This window comes from Chelonia mydas, chromosome 9, assembly GCF_015237465.2.
Source record: "Chelonia mydas isolate rCheMyd1 chromosome 9, rCheMyd1.pri.v2, whole genome shotgun sequence".
Classification (NCBI taxonomy): Eukaryota; Metazoa; Chordata; order Testudines; family Cheloniidae; genus Chelonia; species Chelonia mydas.
In genome coordinates, this window is record NC_057855.1 from 72,407,498 (window position 1) to 72,429,900 (window position 22,403).

Genomic DNA, 22,403 nt, shown 5'->3' on the forward strand with positions numbered 1-22,403 from the left:
TAGGTCTTCAACCCTGGGTTGGAGGGATGCAGCTCTGTTCTTAGGGGGTGTCAGCACACAACCTCAAGGTGGCACTATTGAATCATAATGGAACCTATGTCCTCCCTCTTCTACCACAGGCTCTAGCCCTCAGGACCTAAACAGTGGAACAACTGTCTCCTCCAGCCTCACCATTCCCACTTCACTTTCCCTCCCAGGGCTAACTGCTATACTTGTGTAATCGCTGCCACCTCCTGGGGTCTCTGGTATGCAGTGGTCACCACCCTTTGTCCTGGAACAGTCCCTGGTAGTGTGTTCTCTGTACCACTAATCAGGCAAGCGCTGTGGGCACTTCAGGCTAAGGCTCTAGCTCCTGGTGGGTAACAAATAGCACTCTGTCAGATGGCTACAACCACCACACTTCTCCCAGACCCCCTGCCTCTGTGACCCACTCCTTGCCAACTGCCATGGAATTTGCCCCGCCCCATTCTGGCTGACCAATCACCCTCCAGTCAGGAGTGAGACTAGCCACAGATTCACCCTTAGCAATTCATCACAATGCCCTCTGCTGTTCAGCAGAACTATTGCTATTGAGCAGATTCATGACAAGCTTGTTTGCCTGCCACCTGCCTATTAGGCCTCCTCTCCAAACTTCCTCCACAGAGCCTCCCAGATGTTCCCCATAGTCCTTTTTCCACAGCTGCTCTGGTCCCTTTACTGGAGAACCCTGAAGCTCTCTTCAAGACTCTCCCTGGCTCTTCCAAAGCTCCTTCCAGGCACTGAGCCCTTATGCAAGAAAGGAGTGACTGAGTTCCCCTGTTGGTGTTAGGATGAAACCTCTCACTTGACCATTTTTGTTGCTGGTTAGTTGTTGTTGGGAAATAACACCCCACCCCCGGTTTTAAGTTCAATAATGTTGCTGCCAGAGGCAGATTAAGATTTATTGGGACCCTGGGCACAAAGAAGATTTGAGCCCTCACATCCTCCCCCACGATGGGGCCCTACCTCCTACTCTCCCTGAGGCCCCTCCCCCTGGCCAGGCTAGAACCCAGAGCCAGGCCATGGTAAGAGCTGCCCCGAGAGCCCAGTGGCTTCTGCCAGGGCTAGGGCGGGGGCGGGGGAGTTGTGGGGAAGCACCCAGCCTTGGGACTTCAGCCCTGTGGCTTCTGCCGGGGCTTGGGAAGGGGGTGCCCAGGCTCAGGGCTTCAGCCCAGGGGCGCTGGAATGGGGGGGCCAAGAGGCCACGGCTCCATTACTTTTAAAAATGGGAGGGCTTCTGCACCCCCATGGCTTCTGCCAGGGCTTCAGGCTCCCCGGCTAGGGGTCTGCCCCACAGCTTCTGCAGGGGCTCAGGTCATCCATTTTTCCAGGGGCCCGCAAATGGGCCACTGGTTGTGACCTCCTCTTGAACCAAATGTACTGTGCATTGTCTTCTCTCTTGCTGTGCCTAAGTCAACAAGCATCTATAACAAAACAGCATAGCAACAGACTAATATCTTGGGTTTATCAGTGGATCATTCAGTGAAAATAGGAGATTTCAACACTTTTGCTGCCATTATTTTAGAGGGTTGCTGGCTTCTCTTTTAAAGAAACAAACATTATTTGTTGGAGGGCATGTTATACTTTGGTTGTTTTGCACTTGACAATCTCCCTCCAAGACAGTACTTCACAAACTGTAAGCCAGCGATAGGTTCATAGGGGAGCCACAAGTCTGGGGAAAATTTTTAATCAATATGCCCATTTTTATCTTTTTTTTAATTAAAAAACTATTAAACTAGCCTTAAATGTCACCTGCATCTTATCTATGTGTCTGTGTCTTTTGCTGCTGCTGCTGCTGCTGCTGCCTGGGCTGGGAGCCTCTCTGGGTATGTCTACACTGTAATGAGACATGCGTGGCTATCCCGTGTCAGCTGACTTGGGCTCTCGGGGCTTGGCTATAAAATTTCAGTGAGACATTCAGGCTCTGTGCCTTTGTGCTTTTTGTTCCTGCAGGGGGCCTTCAGTTGAGCGAGTTCCTGCTGGGGGAAGCATTCATCAGGAAATCTCTCTATTGAAAGGTCCCTGCTGGAGTGGAGGGAACAGAGAGTTTCCCAGTACCAGCAGCACCAGCACTTGTGGATAAAGGAAGGGGGGGGGGGGGGGAGGGAGGTGAGTCCTGAGGGAGAGACAAGTGTGTCTAATCTTTACAATAGAATGATTTTCACCTACATGTAGAAAACGTTTGGCTGAAGAAGATGGCCATTTTAATAAAGTTAAACACAAAAGAAAGAAAAGTAGACAATATGATGATAGTTACTTTATATTTTGATTTTCATATCTCGATATCACTGAGGAAAGTCCACAGCCACAATGTGTCATTTGTTTTCAAGTGTCAGTGAGTGAAAGTATGAGGCCAGGGAAACTACAGAGACATTTAGAAACTATACACCTGACCTGGAATTCATAAACAAGAGTGTGATTTTGTTTCCTTTGGAAACAAGAAGAATTAAAGTGGCAGAAAGAAGTCATGTCTAAAGAAGCAACTGTTCCTCAAAAAGCTTTAGAACCATATATTGTGGCCATGCGAACTGAAAAATGCAAACAAGGACACACAATTTGAAAGACGCTTCTACTTCCAGCAGCAATAGACATCTGTAGAATTATGACTGGGGAACAAGCAGGCATGGCACTGAAAACCATTCTCTATGTCAAATAATACCATCTGTTGATGCGTTGATGACCTTGCAGAAAATGTACAGGACTAGTTGATAAAACAAGTTAAGAAGAATCAATATTTTGCACTGCATCTCGGTGAATCCACAGATATAGCCTACGTGGCTCCGATTCTGCATTATGTGAGAATTATCAAAGCAGCTACAATAGCTGATTTTTCTTATATTTTTTTTTTTTGTAGTGAAATTCCAACCCAAACAACAAATGAGGAAATACTCAAGATCCACAATAAATTCATTGTGGATGAGATCTTAACTTGGTTATGTGTATAAGACTGCGTGCTGATGGAGCAGTAGCCATGACCAGAAAGCACAGTGAGGTTGCTGTGTGAGTAAAGAAAATGGCACCAGCAGCAATTTGGACATTCTGCGTGATTCATCACCAAGGTTTGGCATCTAAGAAGTTGCAACTTGAAGTACACAAGACCCTCAACATTGTTACTAAAATTGTTAATTTTATAAAATCCTGGACAGTGAACACACATTGTTTTAGTATGCTGTGCTGAGATGTGCTCTGACAACACTCAGCTTCTGCTTCACAATGAAGTCAGGTGGTTGTCATGTGGGAAAATATTACAACATGTCTTTGAATTTTCCTCCTTGGGAAAATAGATCTTGAAGGTTACATGTTTAATGTGGACTTCTTGACTATGTTAGCTTATCTGGTGGGCATATATGGCAAATTGAATGCACTAAATCCAACACTTCAAGATAGGAATACAAATATACTAGCTATGAAAGATAAAATTAAGGGAGTCGTAAAGAAGCTTTGTCTTTGGAGATGCTACATGGAAAGGGAGATACTGAGATGTTTCTAGTGCTATTAGACTTTTTAAAAGAACAGAGTGAAAGGGATCAAAATGCTACTAAAGACCAAATAATAACTCATTTGTCTGGATTCATATTCCCATTATGATGGATATTTTCCTGGTGTTTAACATGAATCTCCAGATGCCTATTGGATTCTAAATCCATTCTTGATAACAGTTAACACCACTCCAACCTTAAGTATGGCTCAACAAAATCTCATAGACTTGTCAAGTGATCACCATGCTGAAGGCCAAGTTTTCATATCTAAAATACCAGGAATTCTAGATTTCTGTTAAAGAAGAGTACAAAGAAGTCAGCTATGAAAATGCTGCTTCCATTCACTTCACGTTATCTCTATGTCTGGGTTTTTAGCAATGATTTCTGTGAAAATTAAGCAAAGAAATATTTAAACTTGGAAAATGACTTACATCTGTGGCTTATCAGAAATTCAGCCAAACACTGTGCAACTATGCAGTTTGTTACAGGCTCATTTTTCTCACTAAAATCTTAGGCAGTGTCCGGACACACTGAAAAATCCATAATTTCAAATGATAGTTTTAAAAAGCCAGATCAGATCAGATTATATAATTAAACAAACAGTAGTTGAATAAGGTTGCAAAACTCCAAACTCTAGTGTCCCTCTTGAATCTAGTGTCCTGAACTCTTTAATCTACTGTCCTGAGTTAGTTTAAAAAAATGCTATTTGGTTTTTGGGAGCCACTAAGTTTGAAAATATCTGTAAGAGCCACATTACTAAAGAGTTTGGGAACGAGAGGTCTAAGAAATAAGAAATGTTTTTCTTGATAGCTGTAAGAAAATCAAATTATAGCTCATTGCATATCTGCTCACTGCTAGCTAAATCACAATTCGATTTATATGGTTCCTGTCACAGAACTTCCTCACATCTTTTATGGTTCAATTGTCATAAAGCCTGATCCTAATTAAGAAAATTTAACAGATTTTTGGACAGCTTTCATGGAGAGGGTATTTCTGGCTTGGACATCAACTTGTTGATTACTGCAGAGCAGGAGGTGATTCTGCTGCACATTCTCATATATGGAATGCAGTGCTTGAATTATGGGGGGAAATGTAGGGAGCCCTTAATGAACAGTTCCAGAGGCAGTGTTGAGCAAAGTGCCAGGGTATCCACTGGCCAGCTCCTGGGCTGGCATCCTCTGTGCTGCCGAGTTGCAGAAAGACTGTCTTCTTCCTTCTGCACTTACTCTTTGCCTTGTGTCCTACCTCCTCCCCTACCCCTAACTGCCCCTCCTCCCTTACATGTTACTCCATGCCTTCTGTCCCTGCCTCTAACCCTAACTGCCCCTCCTACCTTACCTATTACCCCATGCCTTCTGCCCCTGCCTCTACCCCTATCCCTAATTGTCTCCATATCCCTTACCTGTTACCCCATGCCTTCTACCCCTGCCTGCTCCCCTACCTCCAACGGCCCTCCTTATCCATTGCCTGTTAACTCCTTCCTTTTGCCCCGGCCTCCTGGACACGTAATCGCTCCTTCTGCCCTATCCCTAACTCCCCCATCTCCCTATTTGTTACCCCCCAACATGCCTTCTGCTTCATGCCTTCTGCCTGACTCATAATTCCCCCTTCAGGACCCTCCCCTGGAGTGCACACAGTCCTTCTTCCCACCCTTACACCCCATCAGACTTCTGCCCCCACCTTTAACCTGCCTCCTTGCTCTGTCGACACCATCTAGCTCCCCTGCTTGGGGGGAGGGGAACCACCCAGCCTTGGGACTTCAGCCCTGCGGCTTCTGCCGGGGCTTGGGAAGAGGGTGCCCAGACTCGGGGCTTAAGCTCAGGGGCGCTGGAACAGGGGAGCTTAGAGGCCCTGGCTCCATCACTTTTAAAAATGGGAGGGCTCAGGTCATCCATTTTTCCAGGGGCCCCCAAATAGGCCTCTGGTTATGACCTCCTCTTGAACCAAATGTACTGTGCGTTGTCTTCTCTCTTGCTGTGCCTAAGTCAAAAAGCATCTATAACAAAACAGCATAGCAACAGACTAATATCTTGCATTTATCAGTGGATTATTCAGTGAGGATAGGGAATGTCAACACTTTTGCTGCCTCCCCTAGCTCTGCCCCCGGAAACGGCTTCCGGAAGTGGCTGGCATGTACAGCTCCTAGGCAGAGGAGTCAGGGGGCTCTGAGTGCTGACTGCACCCACAGGTGCTGCACCTGCAGCTCCCATTGGCCACGTTTCCTGGCCAATGGGATCTCTGGAGCTGATGCTTGGGGTAGGGGAGCACACGGAACCCCCATGGCCACCCTTGCGCTTAAGAGCTGGACATGCCATATGCTCCCAGAGGTGCACGGAGGCAGGGCAGGCAGGGAGCCTGACTTAGCCCGCTGCGCCACTGAGTGGATTTTAAGCGGCCTGGTCAGTGGTGCTGACCAAAGCTGCCAGGGTCCCTTTTCGACCGGGCATTCCAGTCGAAAACTGGATGCTTGGTGGCAACGCTACAGGGCACTGGGGAGCGCCTCTAAGCTGTGGTCGGTTCCCTCCCCATAGAGGGTTAGACCCAGAGCCCCTGACTGTCCCACAGCCCACTCCTCTTTCTGCGGTCTCCAGACAGTCGCTTTGCTGCGTCCCCCGCAGGGCCACTGTGCCTTTGAATAAGTCAGAAGGGGGGAGCCCTTAAAAATTAATAAGGAAGCTCAGTCCCCAACCCTCCCCGTAATTCACCACTGATGTAGTGTGGCTCTCACATGCTCAGAGCGAAATCTGGCATCAGTACCTTAGCAGGGCTTCCTGTAGCTCAGCGGTGGGCAAACTTTTTGGCCTGAGGGCCACATCTGGGTATGGAAATTGTATGGTGGGCCATGAATGCTCATGAAATTGGGGGTTGGGGTGCGGGAGAGGGTTAGGGCTCTGGCTGGGGGTGCGGGCTCTGGGGTGGGGCTGGGGATGAGGGGTTGGAAGTGCAGGCGAGTGCTCCGGGCTGGGACCGATGGGTTCAGAGGGCGGGAGGGGGATCAGGGCTGGGGTGGGGGATTGGGGCATGGGAGGGGATCAGGGGTGCAGGCTCCAGCCGGTGCTTACCTCAAGCAGCTCCCAGAAGAAGCGGCATGTCCCCACTCCAGCTCCTATGCAGAGGCACAGCCAGGCAGCTCTGCGCACTGCCCCATCTGCAGGCGCCGCCACTGCAGCTCCCATTGGCCACAGTTTCTGGCCAATGGGAGCTGCGGGGGCGGCACTTGGAGCAGGGACAGCGTGCGGAGCCCCATGGCTGCCCCCACGTGTAGAAGCCAGAGGGGGGACATGCTGCTGCTTCCAGGAGCCGCATGGAGCAGGGCAAGCCCCTTACCCTGCTCCTTGGCTGGAGCACTGGAGCGAGGCAAGCCCTGGACCCTGCTCCACGGCAGGAGCTCGAGGGCCAGATTAAAATGTCTGGGGGGCCAGATGTGGCCCTTGGGCCGTAGTTTGCCCACCCCTGCTGTAGCTTCATCTATCATGCTGTCTGGCCGCAGTCTGAGATTTGGACATTTTACCCTGTGAAGTCATTGTCAAGTTCAGGATCATGGTGCTTAAATGCACTGACATTATGTTGCAGTACCATCTCTTAATTTTGTCTGTGATACTTTTGATGGTGGCCATTAAGCTCCTTAATGTTTTTTCATTCATTTGAAAGAAAAGTGGGATTTATTCACATGCTACAGCCTAAAATATCACAGAAGTGGAAGAGATACTGGAGAACTAGGGTGACCAGATGTCCCGATTTTATAGGGATAGTCCCGATATTTGGGGATTTTTTTTTATATGGGCTCCTATTACCCGCCACCCACTGTCCCGATTTTTCACACTTTCTAACTGGTCACCCTATGGAGAACACACTATTAATCCATTAGGGATCTGAAGGATATTTTGAGGCGGAATTTAAAGCGTGTATCCATAAACTCAAAAGTTGACACAAACTCTCTGGTGAGTAGGTTCAGGTAGAGCTTAGTCAAAGAAGTCTTCGGTTTTTTCCATAAACTGCAACTTTAGACACTATTTTCACAATTCTAGTTCTATCTGTGGCTACTATCATGCATATACTTTCTAATGAAAACAACAGTGATGCAGATTAAAAATGAGGAAGGCAAGAGAGAGCCTTTTGTTGATTTGTAAATGTGCCTGAGTGTGAACAGCTGTGATCCATTACATGTGATGCAAATGTTTCCCTGCGGTAAAAGGAGAGATGGCATTTGCTGTGTTATAAAGACTATTTTAACCCTCCATTGCATAGTGTCTTTGCTAGGGTCCAATCCAATCCAATAAACTTGTACAGTGAACTGATGTCATCTAAACAGATGGACATAAGTGTAGGCAATCAAGAGACCACGGTAGTAGCAAGAGACCATGTATGTGAAGAGAGCATGATTTTTGGATAACACTTAAAAAGCTGTCTGGCCTAAAGCTTGTGAAACTATTGAAAAGTTCATTTGCTACTGGTAAATAAACCAGGTCAGAGCTGGATGAACTTTCAGAATGAGCATGTAACTTTCAAAGCTTTATGATATGAGTTATAGGCCATCTTGAGTGAGGTGTGGTGCTGCACAGACTAAAGGGATGAATTAAAATAAAGTCTATTTGCAGAAGACCCAGTGGCACATTTTCGTGTTATTAGGTCAGTAAGGTGTGAAGATCAGTTCCATTCCTTTTGCATTCATCTGCACAGGAAGGAAAGGAATATTTAGTATCAATAAAATCTTTCTATATTAAAGAAAGATTTATGGTGGAAAGCCTTTATAACAATGGATCATCCAGTTTCATCAATCATTGTGAATACAGTGAAAAAAACAAGCAATTAGCATAAATTATGAAAAGTATATTGGAGTTTTAAAATTCTCACTATCTTAATATTTAAGATAAAAGTAACTCAGGTAAGGCGATATGTTTTTAATATATGACTTTTCACCTGACAATATCTCTTTGTTTTGTTTTCTTTTGTTTTTCCTTCTTTTTAATCATTTGTTTTGTGTTTTATTGGGCTATTTACAGGTTAGCATATGGATAAATATAGATATGTAAAATGCAGGAAGTTATACTGGTTTTAGTTGTGCTATTATGTACAGATACAAATTAAGGTGCAGTTGGTGCACTTTTGTTCTGCATAAAAAAAAGAAATTAGTGTAAAATTGTTATACACAGACATATAGGGCCTAGTCCAGTGTCCATCAAAATAAATGGAAATCTTTCCACTGACTTCACAGAGCTTTAGATCAGGCCAATGGTGCAATATTGTTCTATCACGAGCAATTGGTACACAATTTTTGTACATAGCATGTTACAAATAGCTCAGTAGCTGAACATCATTGTTGTTCAAATCAGTCTTTGGTACTCTCTAATCTGAGCTGTGACTGTTCCAGATCTCATATTTTCTATTATAAACCATAACATGATGATGCATTTCCTTGCTGCTATTATTAACATTCTAAATAACTATATGTAGAATGTTAAATATAAATATATTTTGTTCTGGGATAAACAGTTTATCTAAATTTTTTTAGATAAAAAATTTATCAAAATTTTTTTTAATCAAAAAGTGAGTTAATCTCTGATCTTTTACATACAGGAGACCAAATTATTTCAATCTATGGGAAGTTTCAGAAAACGTGTATGTGAATACCCTACTTGCCCGTGTATACCAAAGCTAACACTACGTCTTGTTGAATTCATATTGATGGTGATCCCTGAGTTGCAAAATAAATGACTGATTATTTTTCATTGGCATTCTCTCCATGAATGTGTGGAGATAGGGGTGTGGAATTTTGGAGGACATATGCTTCTCTTTTATATGCTATGACTTGTCTATCTCCAGGCTCTTTGGAACTGCACAGAGAATGGCCTTCTTTTTCCGGGTCTTTGCAATTGTTATAGGTCTTGGACATGAGTGCTGTATGTCGGCCAGTCCATGCTGGTATAGGGGTATTTATAAAAATTGAAAGTTATTATTATTTATTATTAAAATGGAAAAACAAACAAACCAACAAACCTCACCCTCCAAGAGGCACATAATGCATTTTCAGTGGGAAGCCCTCAAGCTCCAGTTAGAATAGGCAGAAATGTATCAACCCTTCCCAGGTTCTTGTGATTAGGTTCTAATATGTCTGAAAATTCCTTAAAGCTAAACAAAAAGATCCACAGCATTTTTCATTTCTTGGTTGCATATAGTGCTAGGTCCTGAGATGCTGTAAATGAAGCTGTGCTGACTTACACAAACTAAGGATCTGACTTATACATTTTAATGTTAAAAGAATTTCCAGACTCACTGTCCCACTCATATCAATTGAAAAAATATGCATTAAAAATGCATTTATATTGGTATGCATTGTCTTTCCAACATCCAATCAGGATTAGGAACCCATTGTGGTAGGCATTGTACAGTCACGACATTCCTAATTCATTCGTAATTGATCTTCAGTGGCTTGCAGTCATATCATCTTGTGCTATAATTATATCACATTTCACATCTTTTGCTGTTGGCCTCTCATTCACAAATTAAGTAAGGTGAGTTTTGGTCAGAAATTGGATGAGAGACTTTTAATCAACCCAAATACTTCAGGATATACTATGTGTGATTCTGGAGACCTTGCTTGCTAAGTTGCTATATGATCCTGGTTATAAACCTCAGATAACTACTGAGTACCAGGAGTCAGAACAACAGTGTCAAGGAAAGGAGGTCATAATCAACACCATTACTGAAACGCTGGCTCTTCAGTGAGACTTTTTTTTTTTTTCGATAGATACACATAACTAAAGATTTTGTTACTCTGCATGTAACTACAGTTACCAGTGAATGTCCTTCCATCACCAATTTCTGCCCTAATGATTTTTTACCTTTAGTGTCTTTTAAAGGAAAATGATTTTGAACTGGACTTGCATTCAGATGATTCTGTTACACACTTTTCTTCTCTGTCTGTAAACTATCACCACTATTAAATTTTAATTCTTTTTCCCACTCCTCTTTTCCACTGTGGTCTCTTAAAGGAATAAAACATTGGCACAGAATGATTAACTGGAATGTTAATTTTAGAAAATATGCAATGCCATCATAGTTCTAGAAAACTAAAGCAGGGCCTCTTATGTCCATTATGAAAAGTTTACTTGTCTGTAATATCTAAAATTAATCTCCGCCAGATCTCTGAGACATCAATTTCCCATTTTTTAAAAATGCAGCTTTTATTTTATAACACCTTGTAGTTATCATTTAGGGTTTCTCAGTGGTTTCCTTTTAAACATTAAGCACTACACTGTGGCGTAAACTACAGCTAAGCTCTGGGTGTGTTGCAAAGCCCTTTCCCCTCCCCTGTGCACACCTACAGAAGGAGTTCTAGAAGGCACTACCTCTTGGAACGCCAAGGAAACCAGTCACTATACCACCCTCAAAGACGTCACAGTGTGTTCTTCCCTCCATATCCTGCCAATTTTTCTGGCCAAGTGCAGATTGATCAAGGCTATAGTTTGCCTTTTCCCACCCCTCTGTACCCACTTTGTATAGGGTAGCATTGATTATAGCACTAATTCTGCAGAGTCCTTTACACATTGGCTCATATGTGATTAGTAGAAGGGATGGAGGAAAGAGATTCCTTGCCTTGCATGCTCACATAGGGACTATTGAGCACAATTTAGCTCTGTTCTGAGGTTTTCCCATCTTCCTAAAAAATCCCATAATTTACCTCAGACCTGAGTAGTGAAAAGTGCTATTTTTATTTGGTGAATGTGAGCCTTAATAGGAGAATGGAACATGAATCACCTATCCTCTTCTTAAAAAATAAGTTTCAGCCATTGATTTATCAGAACTAAGCCTAGTGCATTAGAGCTTACTTTTCTTAAAAAATACAGGTCAAAGCTCTACACTGATGATGAGGCTTTGCAGTCGATATGTTTAAGCCGCTCTTTTGCATTAAAAATAAGGATTTTAGCTTAATTCTTGCCTATTTCGCCTTTCGCCATAAGCTAGCAAAAGGTTTCTTTGTTCTCTCAGTCAAATAAAAGAGAACTTGAAAATAGGCAAAGCACTTCTATCATTAATTTATCTCCGTCTGTGATAGGGATAAAATTTTTAAAATTCCCTATCTGCTTCTTTCTTTTTAAGAAAAAGTTAATTATGTCTCTAAGAGCATTACTGCAATGGTTTGCATCTTTTTTGATGTTCTTCTTCTTTTGGAAGGTAACTATTTTTGTTGTTGATGCATTGAATGGTTCACCTGGGATATTTTCAAGACCTTTTCAATGTGTAACAGAATTTTTTAAAGAAGTTCTTTGAGGATTTTGTCTAAAAATACTTTTGATCTTGGCTTCAAAGTTTTCATAATTTGGACGATTTTTTTTAAAGAATTTTTAAAAAGTATTTAGAATATAGTATGGCATCACAGTTCATGTGTAAATAACTGAGACATAGGAGACATCATAATAATTTCCCATCTGTCGCAAAAGAGGGTGATTTTCCCCTTCAGCTGTTTTTTTTTTTTTAACCTATCAGTAAATAGGGAAATATTGACTTTTAGCAGATCAACTAAACTTTCTAGAATGACAATTCTTAAGTAAATAAAATAATTTTTCATCAATGCAGGGACGAATGTAGTGGATAGAAGTGCCTCTGACTTGGACCAATGACCAGAAAGCCTTTTTGCCAAGGCATTGAAGTCAATGGGATTACTCACATGCATAAAACTAAACACATGGTCAAATTGTTTGCTGGATTCAGGCTCAAGAGTCTTTATGACAGTCATCAGGTGCAGGTGAACTAGAGGCAGGAAAGATGGGATAGTAGTTAGTGCTCTAACCTTAAGCCTGGGATCTTGGGAGATCCAGGTACAATTATTTTTACCACCACGTCCTTTCTGACTTTGGGCAAGTCACTTAAGTCTCAGTCCATTAAAGTAAATGGCAAGACTCCCATTACCTTCAGTGGGAGCTGGATCAGTCCTTCTGTGTCTCAGTTCCTCAACTCTAAGATGGGGAATAATAGTACCTCCAAGGAGAGCTGTAAGGATAAAACACTTTAAAGATTGGGAGCCTACATTAAGGAAAGTTTCCTAATGAAAAGGGGGCATCCAAATCCTTTTTGACTGTAGTTAACATGAAAGGATTTAAAAAGCAAAATTTGTGGATATGACTTCTTCTGTGGTTCTAGACATGTGACTTAAATGTTTTGCTTCAGTTTTTTCCATTTGTGAAATGGAGACAAAAATACATAATTATTTCACGGAGCTGTTGCAAGGATAAGTATGTGTTTGTAAAGTGGTTTGACAAAGGTTAAGAACTAGCTCAGTGGTTTGAGCATTGGCCTGCTAAAGCCAGGGTTGTGAGTTCAATCCTTGAGGGGGCCATTTAGGGATCGGGGCAAAAATTGGGGATTGGTCCTGCTTTGAGCAGGGGGTTGGACTAGATGACCTCCAGAGGTCCCTTCCGACCCTGATATTCTAACTAAGTATATCTATTTTACGCTACCTGTGAGAGGCAGACTTTTAAAGTCAAAAGCTAAATTCTGCAAATACATGAAAATGCTCGAATATCAGGCATAAAGAAAAAAACATATTTTGCTGGAAGTTAACAAAAATATGGAAACTGATAAAAATGGAAGAATATGAACATCAGAAGACTAAATATGAAATCATAACATCAGATTTGCATGTCTTTCTGAACTTTTATTATTTTAATGATGTGGTTTGAATCAATTGTTAAAATGCTGTGCTGGATTATGAATTAGTTCAAACCTTGTTAATAAAAACTCAGAACAAAGAAAACAAATTAATTTATTGACTGTAAATAGGTACAGTTTTTACCTTTAATCTTGTCAATGTGTATTCTTGAATGTGTTTAGGCAATTCTAATTGACTGGGTCCTAGTTCAATATAATATAGGGAAATTCTGCAATGAGGCCACTGAATGTGCAATTTAATTATGCTGGTGTGCACTTCCATTTGTTTCTAATGCAGAGGATCTATTGGTAAAATGAATGCCCATTTTGTGGTCTGTTATGCAGAAAATGTTTAATCCAGTGTTTGATTTACTCTGTTAAATCTTCTTTATTGAATGTGGTTATTCATCCATGCAGAATTGGGTATGCTGCTTTCTGTTACTATGACATTGCAATTAAATAGCTAAAGAGAAAAACATGGTAAGACATTTTCTAAAGGTCCATGACATTCCCATAAAATTATTCATATTTATATATTATTTTTCTCTTTTATTTGTTTTTACAGTTGCCAATACTAAAACTGAACAGTACAGAGAAAGATTTTTTCACTGCAGAGCTTGAGAAATCCAGCAGTTAAGGATCTTAGATGAGCATTTTGTCAAATAAACTAGTACTAAGAAGAATTTCTGGTCCAGTGGATAATGACTGTCATCATGAAATAGTATTGTACTGATTGCCATCTTATGAATGAAGCTAGCAGGAGCTCAGAGAACCAAACAACAGCATTTTGTGATGGGATAAATACTTGGGCACTTTGGATACAGGAAGACATTGATAGGGAAATCACTCTCCCCCTGTGCACTTTTGGAATGGTGTTAAATCACAAAACATAGTCTCAAGTTTAAATACGTGAAATAATGTTTTCATGCACACTTCCTTTTCTTAGCAAGAAAAGGGTCTGAGAGGAGAATTTATAATCTCTTTCTGTCACATTTCAGAAAATATTACATTATAGATTATAAAATTCTCAGTGATATGATGGTATTTGCTCCTCATTTCAAAACATTTAGGACAGGGATGATCAACATTCTGAAGTATTTGGGGTTGAACAGTTGCTGTTGAGGGTGAAAAACAAGGAAAAGATAGCCTTTATTAATAGCATAGGGCTACAGGGGCTGCAGGACAGGAAAACTGTAAACAAGTTTTTGCAAAACAGCTGCTAGGATAATTATAAGGGACATAAGATTTGGTCTTACTACTTTTATATCATTAGAATCAATCATTGTTTGTTTAGCCTTAAATATTATAACTATTAATTTTCTTCATCTGATATTTGTTTCTTAGCCTATTGAGAAGTACTGATATGTGAACATATTTTATATTTGTCTTTAATGTTGTTTGAAGTTTTCCACTAGAACACTGTGTTCTTAAGCTTTCTGGCCTGTGTCCTATTAACGAGGATTCTGTTGTGTATGAATTTTACCATGTCTGGTGGAACTTTAGGGCTGAGGTGGTCTCTGGTTTCCATTAGTTGTTTTCTACTATTTTTTCCATTATTTTTCTGTGTGAGCAAGGGACTTGTAATAAGGTGTTAATAGGCCACTGGTTGGGTTATTATTACTTATTATTTAAGGTGTTAAGACTTGAATATATTCACACACACATTTGAATAACATTAAGAATTTAGCTTAAACATTCACAAAGCAATAAACGCATAGTAAAAAATGAAACTCTGTCTAAATGTTATCCTTTTGTACTTAAGGTAGGTATTCCTAGCTCTTTTTAGTCTCGCTTAAATTACTAAGGCTGGGGTTTTCAAAATTGCTCATCTTTCGTTTAGGCACCATAATAAATACTAGATTTTCAAAAGAGTTCAGCAATTTTGATACCAATCTCTTTTGAAAATCTGGCCAAAAGTGTTACAATAGGATTTGCTGGATGTTGAGCTCTTTTGAAAATCTGGTTCCAATTATGGGTGCTGAGCATTTGAAGATCTGGCCCTTAGGCCCAGATCCACAAAGGTACTTAGGTGCTTAAGACTTGGGTTTAGGTGCCTAAGTCCCATTCTCCACTGCGATCCACAAAACTGCTGCTGAATGTTGTAAGTGCCTAACCTCCAGAGAGAGAGAGAGAGAGAGAAAGGGAGAGACTCTGTAGTCCAGATGTTAGACACCTTCCCCCAGGAGGTGGAAGACCCTAAGTCCAGTACCCATGTTCCAATCTCTCTTTCTTTATTTATGCACAGTAGAACAGGTTCAACAGAAGTTGTTGAGAGAATATCCCAGAGCTCAGTGGTTAGAGCCCGCTCCTGAGAAAGGGGAGACCCCTGTTTAAATTCTTTCTCCCGCTCTGGTAGACAGAGGGGAATTGAACCTGGGTCACCTACATCCCAGTCAAGTGCCCTAACCATTAGGCTAAAAGTTATAAGATGGCCACCACAATAACCACCAATTAGTCCGCCAGCCATTTTGTGTGGCACAACTCAGGCACCTAACTCATTCCTGTCGGAAGTGGCTTAGATGCCTAAGCTGCCTGACTTCAGGCACTGGGTTCCTATTCGTGCATCACTCAGGAAAGATAGATGCCTCTTTGCAGCCTGGACTTAGTTGCCTATCTCCGAGAGAGGGGCTGGGCCTGTCATCTGCATCTCCTGTTGGCTAGCTTAGGTGGCTCGCCGCCTAGCATATTGGCTTTTGTGGATTGCATTCGTAGCTGCCCATCTCTCCGAGTTCATTGTATAGACTCCTTGCTTGCTTTATGGATCATGCACAGTGTTGTTCCTGTGATTTTCCAAGACACATAAAAATTAGGCACTTAGCATGGCAACTCCTAAGTCTCTTTGTGGATCCCACCTTAATCACTATAGCTGTATCTACTTAAGGTTTTTGTTTATATCTCCTGTCATTCCTGGTGCATCACCCTGGTGCAACAGTGGGACCCTGATAGTGCACTGGCCACATTTTTTTTTGTTTCACCACTCTTTTACCTATATCTCCCTTGAAAAGGAGAGAGGAAACAAAATGATTTCTAAGAGTCTGTTAAGATTTTCAGGGAAGAGATGATGACAGAAAGAAAGGAGTGAATGCTAGCTGAAGGGGTTAAGGAAACTAAGAAGGGATTTTTAAATATAACAGAGAGCAAAGTAATACCAGTAATGGAAGTAATGTTGGCTTGTTAATAAATGTGGAAAGGAATTAAATTACTTATTAAAAATGGTTGAGAGTCTAAGCTCCCTTTTAAAGTCTATCTTCAACAAGCAAAATAAATGAAATAATTGTGGACAATTAAAATTAAGATAGACTTTATAAAATACATTTTGTCATTAATAAAATAATGAAATAAATATCATGAGAAAAATCATTAAATATTGCAAATGGCAAGATATGTTGAGTAAGAGTATCATAATTTAGCCCTAAACTTTATAGTATAAGAAATGGACAGTATTAGTTTTAAAGAACACCTCTCACCAAACAAATTTGACAACCTTTTTGACAGAATTTCTAAATTAGAGGATAAGATAAAGTTGCACCATAGAAATAGCATATTTGTAATTTAACTAAGCATTCAGCAGAGTGGTCCATGAAATCTTATTCTCTGCATTAAATAAAATCAGCTGGATATGAACATTGTCACATAGATTTGAAACTGGCCAAAGGATAATAAACAAATGTGTAAAAGTTATAATATATGACAAATGCAAAGTATTAAATTGGGGAGAGGTGAGTTAGAAAGAATTGAATGATATTCTGCTAGTCAAATTGTATTAACAGAATATATAATTCAATGAATTTTGACTTTTTTTTAAGCATTCACAGACCGTAGGCCTGGCTTGATGTAAGTAACTTGACGTAAGTAACTTGCCAATTTCATAGTGGGCATGATTGGGAAAGTGAATGGAAGGTTAAGTTGTCATAACAAGCAGTCTTCCGGAATCAAGATGGCTAGCTAAGATCAGCAGGAACATCCTGGTATTAGTAAACAAACCTAAATGTAAATTAGAGGTCAGATTATGCATGAACAGCACTTGGACAGAGCACACTTTACAGGGATAAGTTCCTACAAAGTAACCAAGCCGTGCCAAAATATATAATGCAACATATAATAAGTGTAATGTAGTGTGTAAATGTATATAAAGGAAGAGGTTTTCTGTGTAACTTTGGATGTGTGGTATGCCCTGACCTGATCAACTCAGCGTGGCTTTGCTATATGCCAAATAAATGTAAGTGGGGAAATAGTCCTGCTATTGTGGGGAACTTTCCTGGTTTCTGCACTACCCCTGTGAAGTGACTAGCGAAAGGATCTGAGTCCTCGCTCCCACTTCCTTTACCCAGTGGCCTCCCTGCCCTTGAGGACTCCACTTCCACTCTCCTGTCTGGCAGAGTCCTTGTAACCCCAACAAGGCTGGGCCCAGGATTCCTGGGCGGGGCCTCAACCCCCAATCCTGCTGTGGTCACCTAGGACAGGGGCTAGGGTGTCCCCACTCCGGGGTACTCTCTCTGCACGGGGCACTTCTCTGACCCACTGACCATTACATACAAGTTAAAGCAAATGCAAGTTATTTAATCAACAATTAATTTTAAAAAGAATAAGGAAAAATGGGAAAGGTTAACGGAAACACATCAACCCGCTCTGTGGCAGGGAACATCACAAACAGTGTCTCTGGAATGTCAGGGCAGTTCACAGTCCTTGTAAGTCCCAGGCCTTCTTCTCAGTCCCTGGCTGTGCTGTAAGGATGCTGTGGGTTGGACACTTGCTCTGGTGGTGGTCACACGCTCTCAGGCTCTAAGTGGTCGGACTGCTGTTTAATGCCTTTGCTAGATCACTTACGAAGATACTAAATAAATTGGACAAATCACTGATCCCTAGAGCTAGTTCAATAATGGAAAAATATATGAATATTTTGTGAATGCTATGGCTTTAGATCAATTTGAGTGTACTCAAATCCTTTAGTATTCATACATTTATGAACTTCTGAAAATGGTCAGTATGAATCAATAATATACACAAATTCAAAATTAAATTCATGTACTTATTTGCAAACACATATTCTAAATACAATTAATGTATTTTACAAATTAAAATACTTGGGTGACCAATTCCGAAGTCTGAGTATTAAATAACCGCACTGGATAATTCACAAAAACTCTATAGACTGAAGTTTGTTTGTTTGTGATACCAAATCAATTTGCAAATAATGGGACTAGTCTGTGTTGGGATTCCCTCTGATAACTCTTTCCACTCAGCTTCCCAAAAACTCAGTTTGACTCCAGATTTCATCATCCAGATATCTTTATGTAAGGGGACTGTTCCCCCCTTACTAACATTCAGTGGGGGTGTTTTAGTTGCTAGCTCCCAGTACTAAAAAGGGGGAAGGATCGATGGGGAATCAGGACCCTGAGACTGACAGCCGCCAGGAACAATGGGGAGAGGCCAATGCTCCAGGTCAGACACTTCTTCCCAGTGTCGCCCCCGGCCCGTCAGGGTTACGATCCAAGCCTGGCCTGCAGAGCCTCTTGGCTGAGGCGTCTCCCTGTGCTGGGCCCGCTGCCCAGGGTCCCCTTCGCTCTCCACAGCTGCTCACCGCACCCAGCTCCAGACTCCTCCAGCCCCAGCTCCACCACTCTGTCTCAGCACTGCTGCTGCTGCTCTGCCTCCAGCTCCCTGGGCTGCTTCTTTGGCCCCTCTGGCTCTGGTTGCTGCAGGTCTGCTCTGCAGGCTGCTTCTGTGACTCTGCTCCCAGCACTGACCTGCTTGGTGGGCTGCTTTTCTGGCTCTGGTTGCTGCAGCTCTCCTCCCAGGGCAAGTCTGCTCTCTCTGGGCTGTGCCTCTGGCTTTGGGGCTGCAACTCTGCTCCCAGGACAGGGTCTGCTCTCTCTGGATCTGGCACGGCTCTGCTCCCCAGCTCAGTTTGGGTCCCTGCTTTCTCCTTAGCTCGCCCCACTCTGTCTGACCTAGGCAATTCCAGCTCACATGGAGGATGGGACCTCCCTGGCCCCCTGACTCCCTGATTAGCCTGCTCGCCCTGTCATTCAGGCTGACCTGGAGCATTGGCCTCTCCCCATTGTTCCTGGGGGCTGTCAGTCTCAGGGTCCTGATTCCCCATCGATCCTTCCCCCTTTTTAGTACTGGGAGCTAGCAACTAAAACACCCCCACTGAATGTTAGTAAGGGGGGAACAGTCCCCTTACATAAAGATACCTGGATGATGAAATCTGGAGTCAAACTGAGTTTTTGGGAAGCTGAGTGGAAAGAGTTATCAGAGGGAATCCCAACACAGACTAGTCCCATTATTTGCAAATTGATTTGGTATCACAAACAAACAAACAAACTTCAGTCTATAGAGTTTTTGTGAATTATCCAGTGCGGTTATTTAATACTCAGACTTCGGAATTGGTCACCCAAGTATTTTAATTTGTAAAATACATTAATTGTATTTAGAATATGCGTTTGCAAGTAAGTACATGAATTTAATTTTGAATTTGTGTATATTATTGATTCATACTGACCATTTTTAGAAGTTCATAAATGTATGAATACTAAAGGGCTTGAGTACACTCAAATTGATCTGAAGCCATAGCATTCACAAAATGTTCATATATTTTTCCATTATTGAACTAGCTCTAGGGATCAGTGATTTGTCCAATTTATTTAGTATCTTCGTAAGTGATCTAGCAAAGGCACTAAACAGCACACCAATGACATTTGCGACTGATACTAAATTAGGAGGAGATGCAAAAACCAGTGAGGAAAAAGAAATAATACAAATGGACCTACATAAAGAGACAATATCGGAAGAAAATAACAAATTGAGATACATCTTGGAAAAATAATCCAAAGCACATAAAGAGGAAGAAAGCTAGAAAACAGTAATGCTGAAAGAGAGTCTCTATAGGAGTGACATTGGACAACAAATTAGGCCTCAAATTACGAACAAGATGGCAGCAAAAAAGGCTGATCCAGTTTTGGGTTGCATATGCATAAGTATAAAATCATGAAGTGAGGAAGTAAGGGTTTTCCTCTGTAATACTGCATTCAGTCCTGGGCATCTCATTACCAGAAAGATATTGCCAATTTGGAGAAAATTCACAGAAGAATAACAATTGTTGTGGAGCTAGAGGAATCAGCCTACAAGGAAAGACCAAAATGCTTAAATATGGCTAAGCCATGCGAAATAATGAAAGAATGATGTTAATGAACAAAGATTTAAGATATTGAAGTAACATATAACTAAATGAAATGGTTTCAGAGTAGCAGCCGTGTTAGTCTGTATTCGCAAAAAGAAAAGGAGTACTTGTGGCACCTTAGAGACTAACAAATTTATTTGAGCATAAGCTTTCGTGAGCTGCAGCTCACTTCATCGGATGCATTCAGTGGAAAATACAGTGGGGAGAAGCTCACTTCATCGGATGCATTCAGTGGAAAATACAGTGGGGAGATTTATATACATAGAGAACACACATGTTCTCTATGCATACAAATCTCCCCACTGTATTTTCCACTGAATGCATCCGATGACGTGAGCTGTAGCGCACAAAAGCTTATGCTCAGATAAATTTGTTTGTCTCTAAAGTGCCACAGGTACTCCTTTTCTTTTTAAATGAAATGGGATGATTTAAATGCAGGCAGAATATTCCATGGGATAGATGGTACTGTCTGTGACTGTATGACTTGGGTGGTTTCCGGAGTCACTGTAGATCAGGAGCCACCCTGAGGAATTTAGGGTGGACAGAGGAGACTAGCTATTTTTAGAGAGAGAATTTTCGAGCTTTTTTACTTCCCACGGTAGATTAATTGTTTTTCTTTCCCCCCAGAAGGACAGAACTGTGGAGGGAAGTGTCTGAGTGAAAGCAGCAGCGAGGGGACGGTTAGACTAAGGATAGTACAGCAAATCTTGACTCCTAATAAGAGCCACACAGACCCTCGCTTTTTGGTGACCGGCTCTGAAAGACGCAGGCGGCGACACACCCGTCTTCCGGATTATGAGGCTGTAGGGCTGGACCCACCAGGGGCAGGTCTCCGGGTTTCGAACGGCGCTGGGGGACCCTCCCGGCCCCCAGCCATGCTATAGACCTATCAGGAATCAGGGTACAGTAGGTGCAGGAGGAGCATGAGGCTAAGTGCCCTGGGCACACCGCAGACAGAGCTCTGTCCCCCCGGTGCCTCCGCTGCCCTGCTTTGTCCAGCAGCTGCATATCCGCGAGCCAGGAGCCCGAACGTTAAATCGCCAGCGTCCCTTTGAGGGAAGCCTCCCTCCCGCGAGAACTACACTCCCCATAATGCAAGGCGCACGAAGCCGTAGCGGAGGCCGCAGCAGCTTCCGCCAGCAGCCCGCCTTGAATTGCAGGCTTATTTCCGCCAGCGTAGGTCACGTGATCGATCCCCTTCCAAGATGGCGGACAATTTGCCCTCGGAGTTTGATGTGGTGGTGATAGGAACCGGTATGAGAGTCGCACCCTCGGGTCGGATCTGGGCTGTGGCTTTGGCCTGTAGCGCTCTGGGACGCGGGGCAGAGCTGTGTGGGCGGGGCAGTAGAGGTGGGGGCTAGGCAGGGGGTCGGAAGGGCTGTGTGGAGCTGCAGGGGCGAGGTGGCGCCGGAGAGGCGGGAGCTGTGCGTGGAGGCTCGGGGGACCGAGGCCGGTGGTAGGAGACAAGTTGTGCCGGCACGGTCGGAGGAGTTGAGGCTACGGGGGAGGGAGGACTGGGTGCCAGGTCTGTGCTTATGGGGTGGGAATCGGAGCAATGAGGCTGAAATAGGGGGGTTTAGCAGGTGGCTGGAGGGGGTCATGGAGCAAGGTGAGAATTAGACACTGTAGTGCTGGGACCAAGGACTGGTGCTGCTGCTAGGAAACAGAGATCAAGGGAATGAGGCTGTGGACATGTTGCTGAGGTAAGGATGGGACTGGGATTTTAACAAGAAGGTGGAGAAGGAAGTCGACTATGGATCTGAGGCATGGGTTGGAGCCAGCGACCGGGAATCAAAAGGCATGAATTGTGCCTAGGAAGAGGGGAGCTGAAGTCTTGGTGTCAGGGCCAGGTATTCCTTTGGTATCTATAGCCTTTATAGACTCTCATACACCTGTGACCAGACCTATATGAAGTGGTGTTCCTCCTGGTTGAATTAAAATATTATCCTTAAGCATTTAAAGCTTTTAAAAATTTAATCTTAGGTGACAGGATCTTAGGTAGTGTATGTAGTAGATATTGACAATCTCTCTAAATTTCACTCACATAAACAAGAGTTGATGTTTTAGTTGGAGGC

The 22,403-nt window shown here is 42.6% G+C and overlaps 1 protein-coding gene across 7 annotated transcripts in view; it reads left to right on the forward strand.

The window, feature by feature from the left end:
- The first annotated feature begins 21,103 nt into the window (after positions 1 to 21,103).
- CHM (CHM Rab escort protein) overlaps positions 21,104 to 22,403 on the forward strand; it is a 132,547-nt gene continuing 131,247 nt past the window's right edge. For 3 of the 7 annotated variants that reach the window (XM_037908081.2, XM_037908080.2, XM_037908082.2), the window contains exon 1: positions 21,436 to 21,582. In XM_037908081.2, the coding sequence (XP_037764009.1) occupies positions 21,534 to 21,582 (49 nt within the window). In that variant the 5' untranslated portion in view covers positions 21,436 to 21,533. Of the gene's footprint in view, positions 21,583 to 22,403 lie in introns of all 7 variants that reach the window. The other 4 variants (XM_037908079.2, XM_043521922.1, XM_037908078.2 and 1 more) reach the window with 3 other exon arrangements.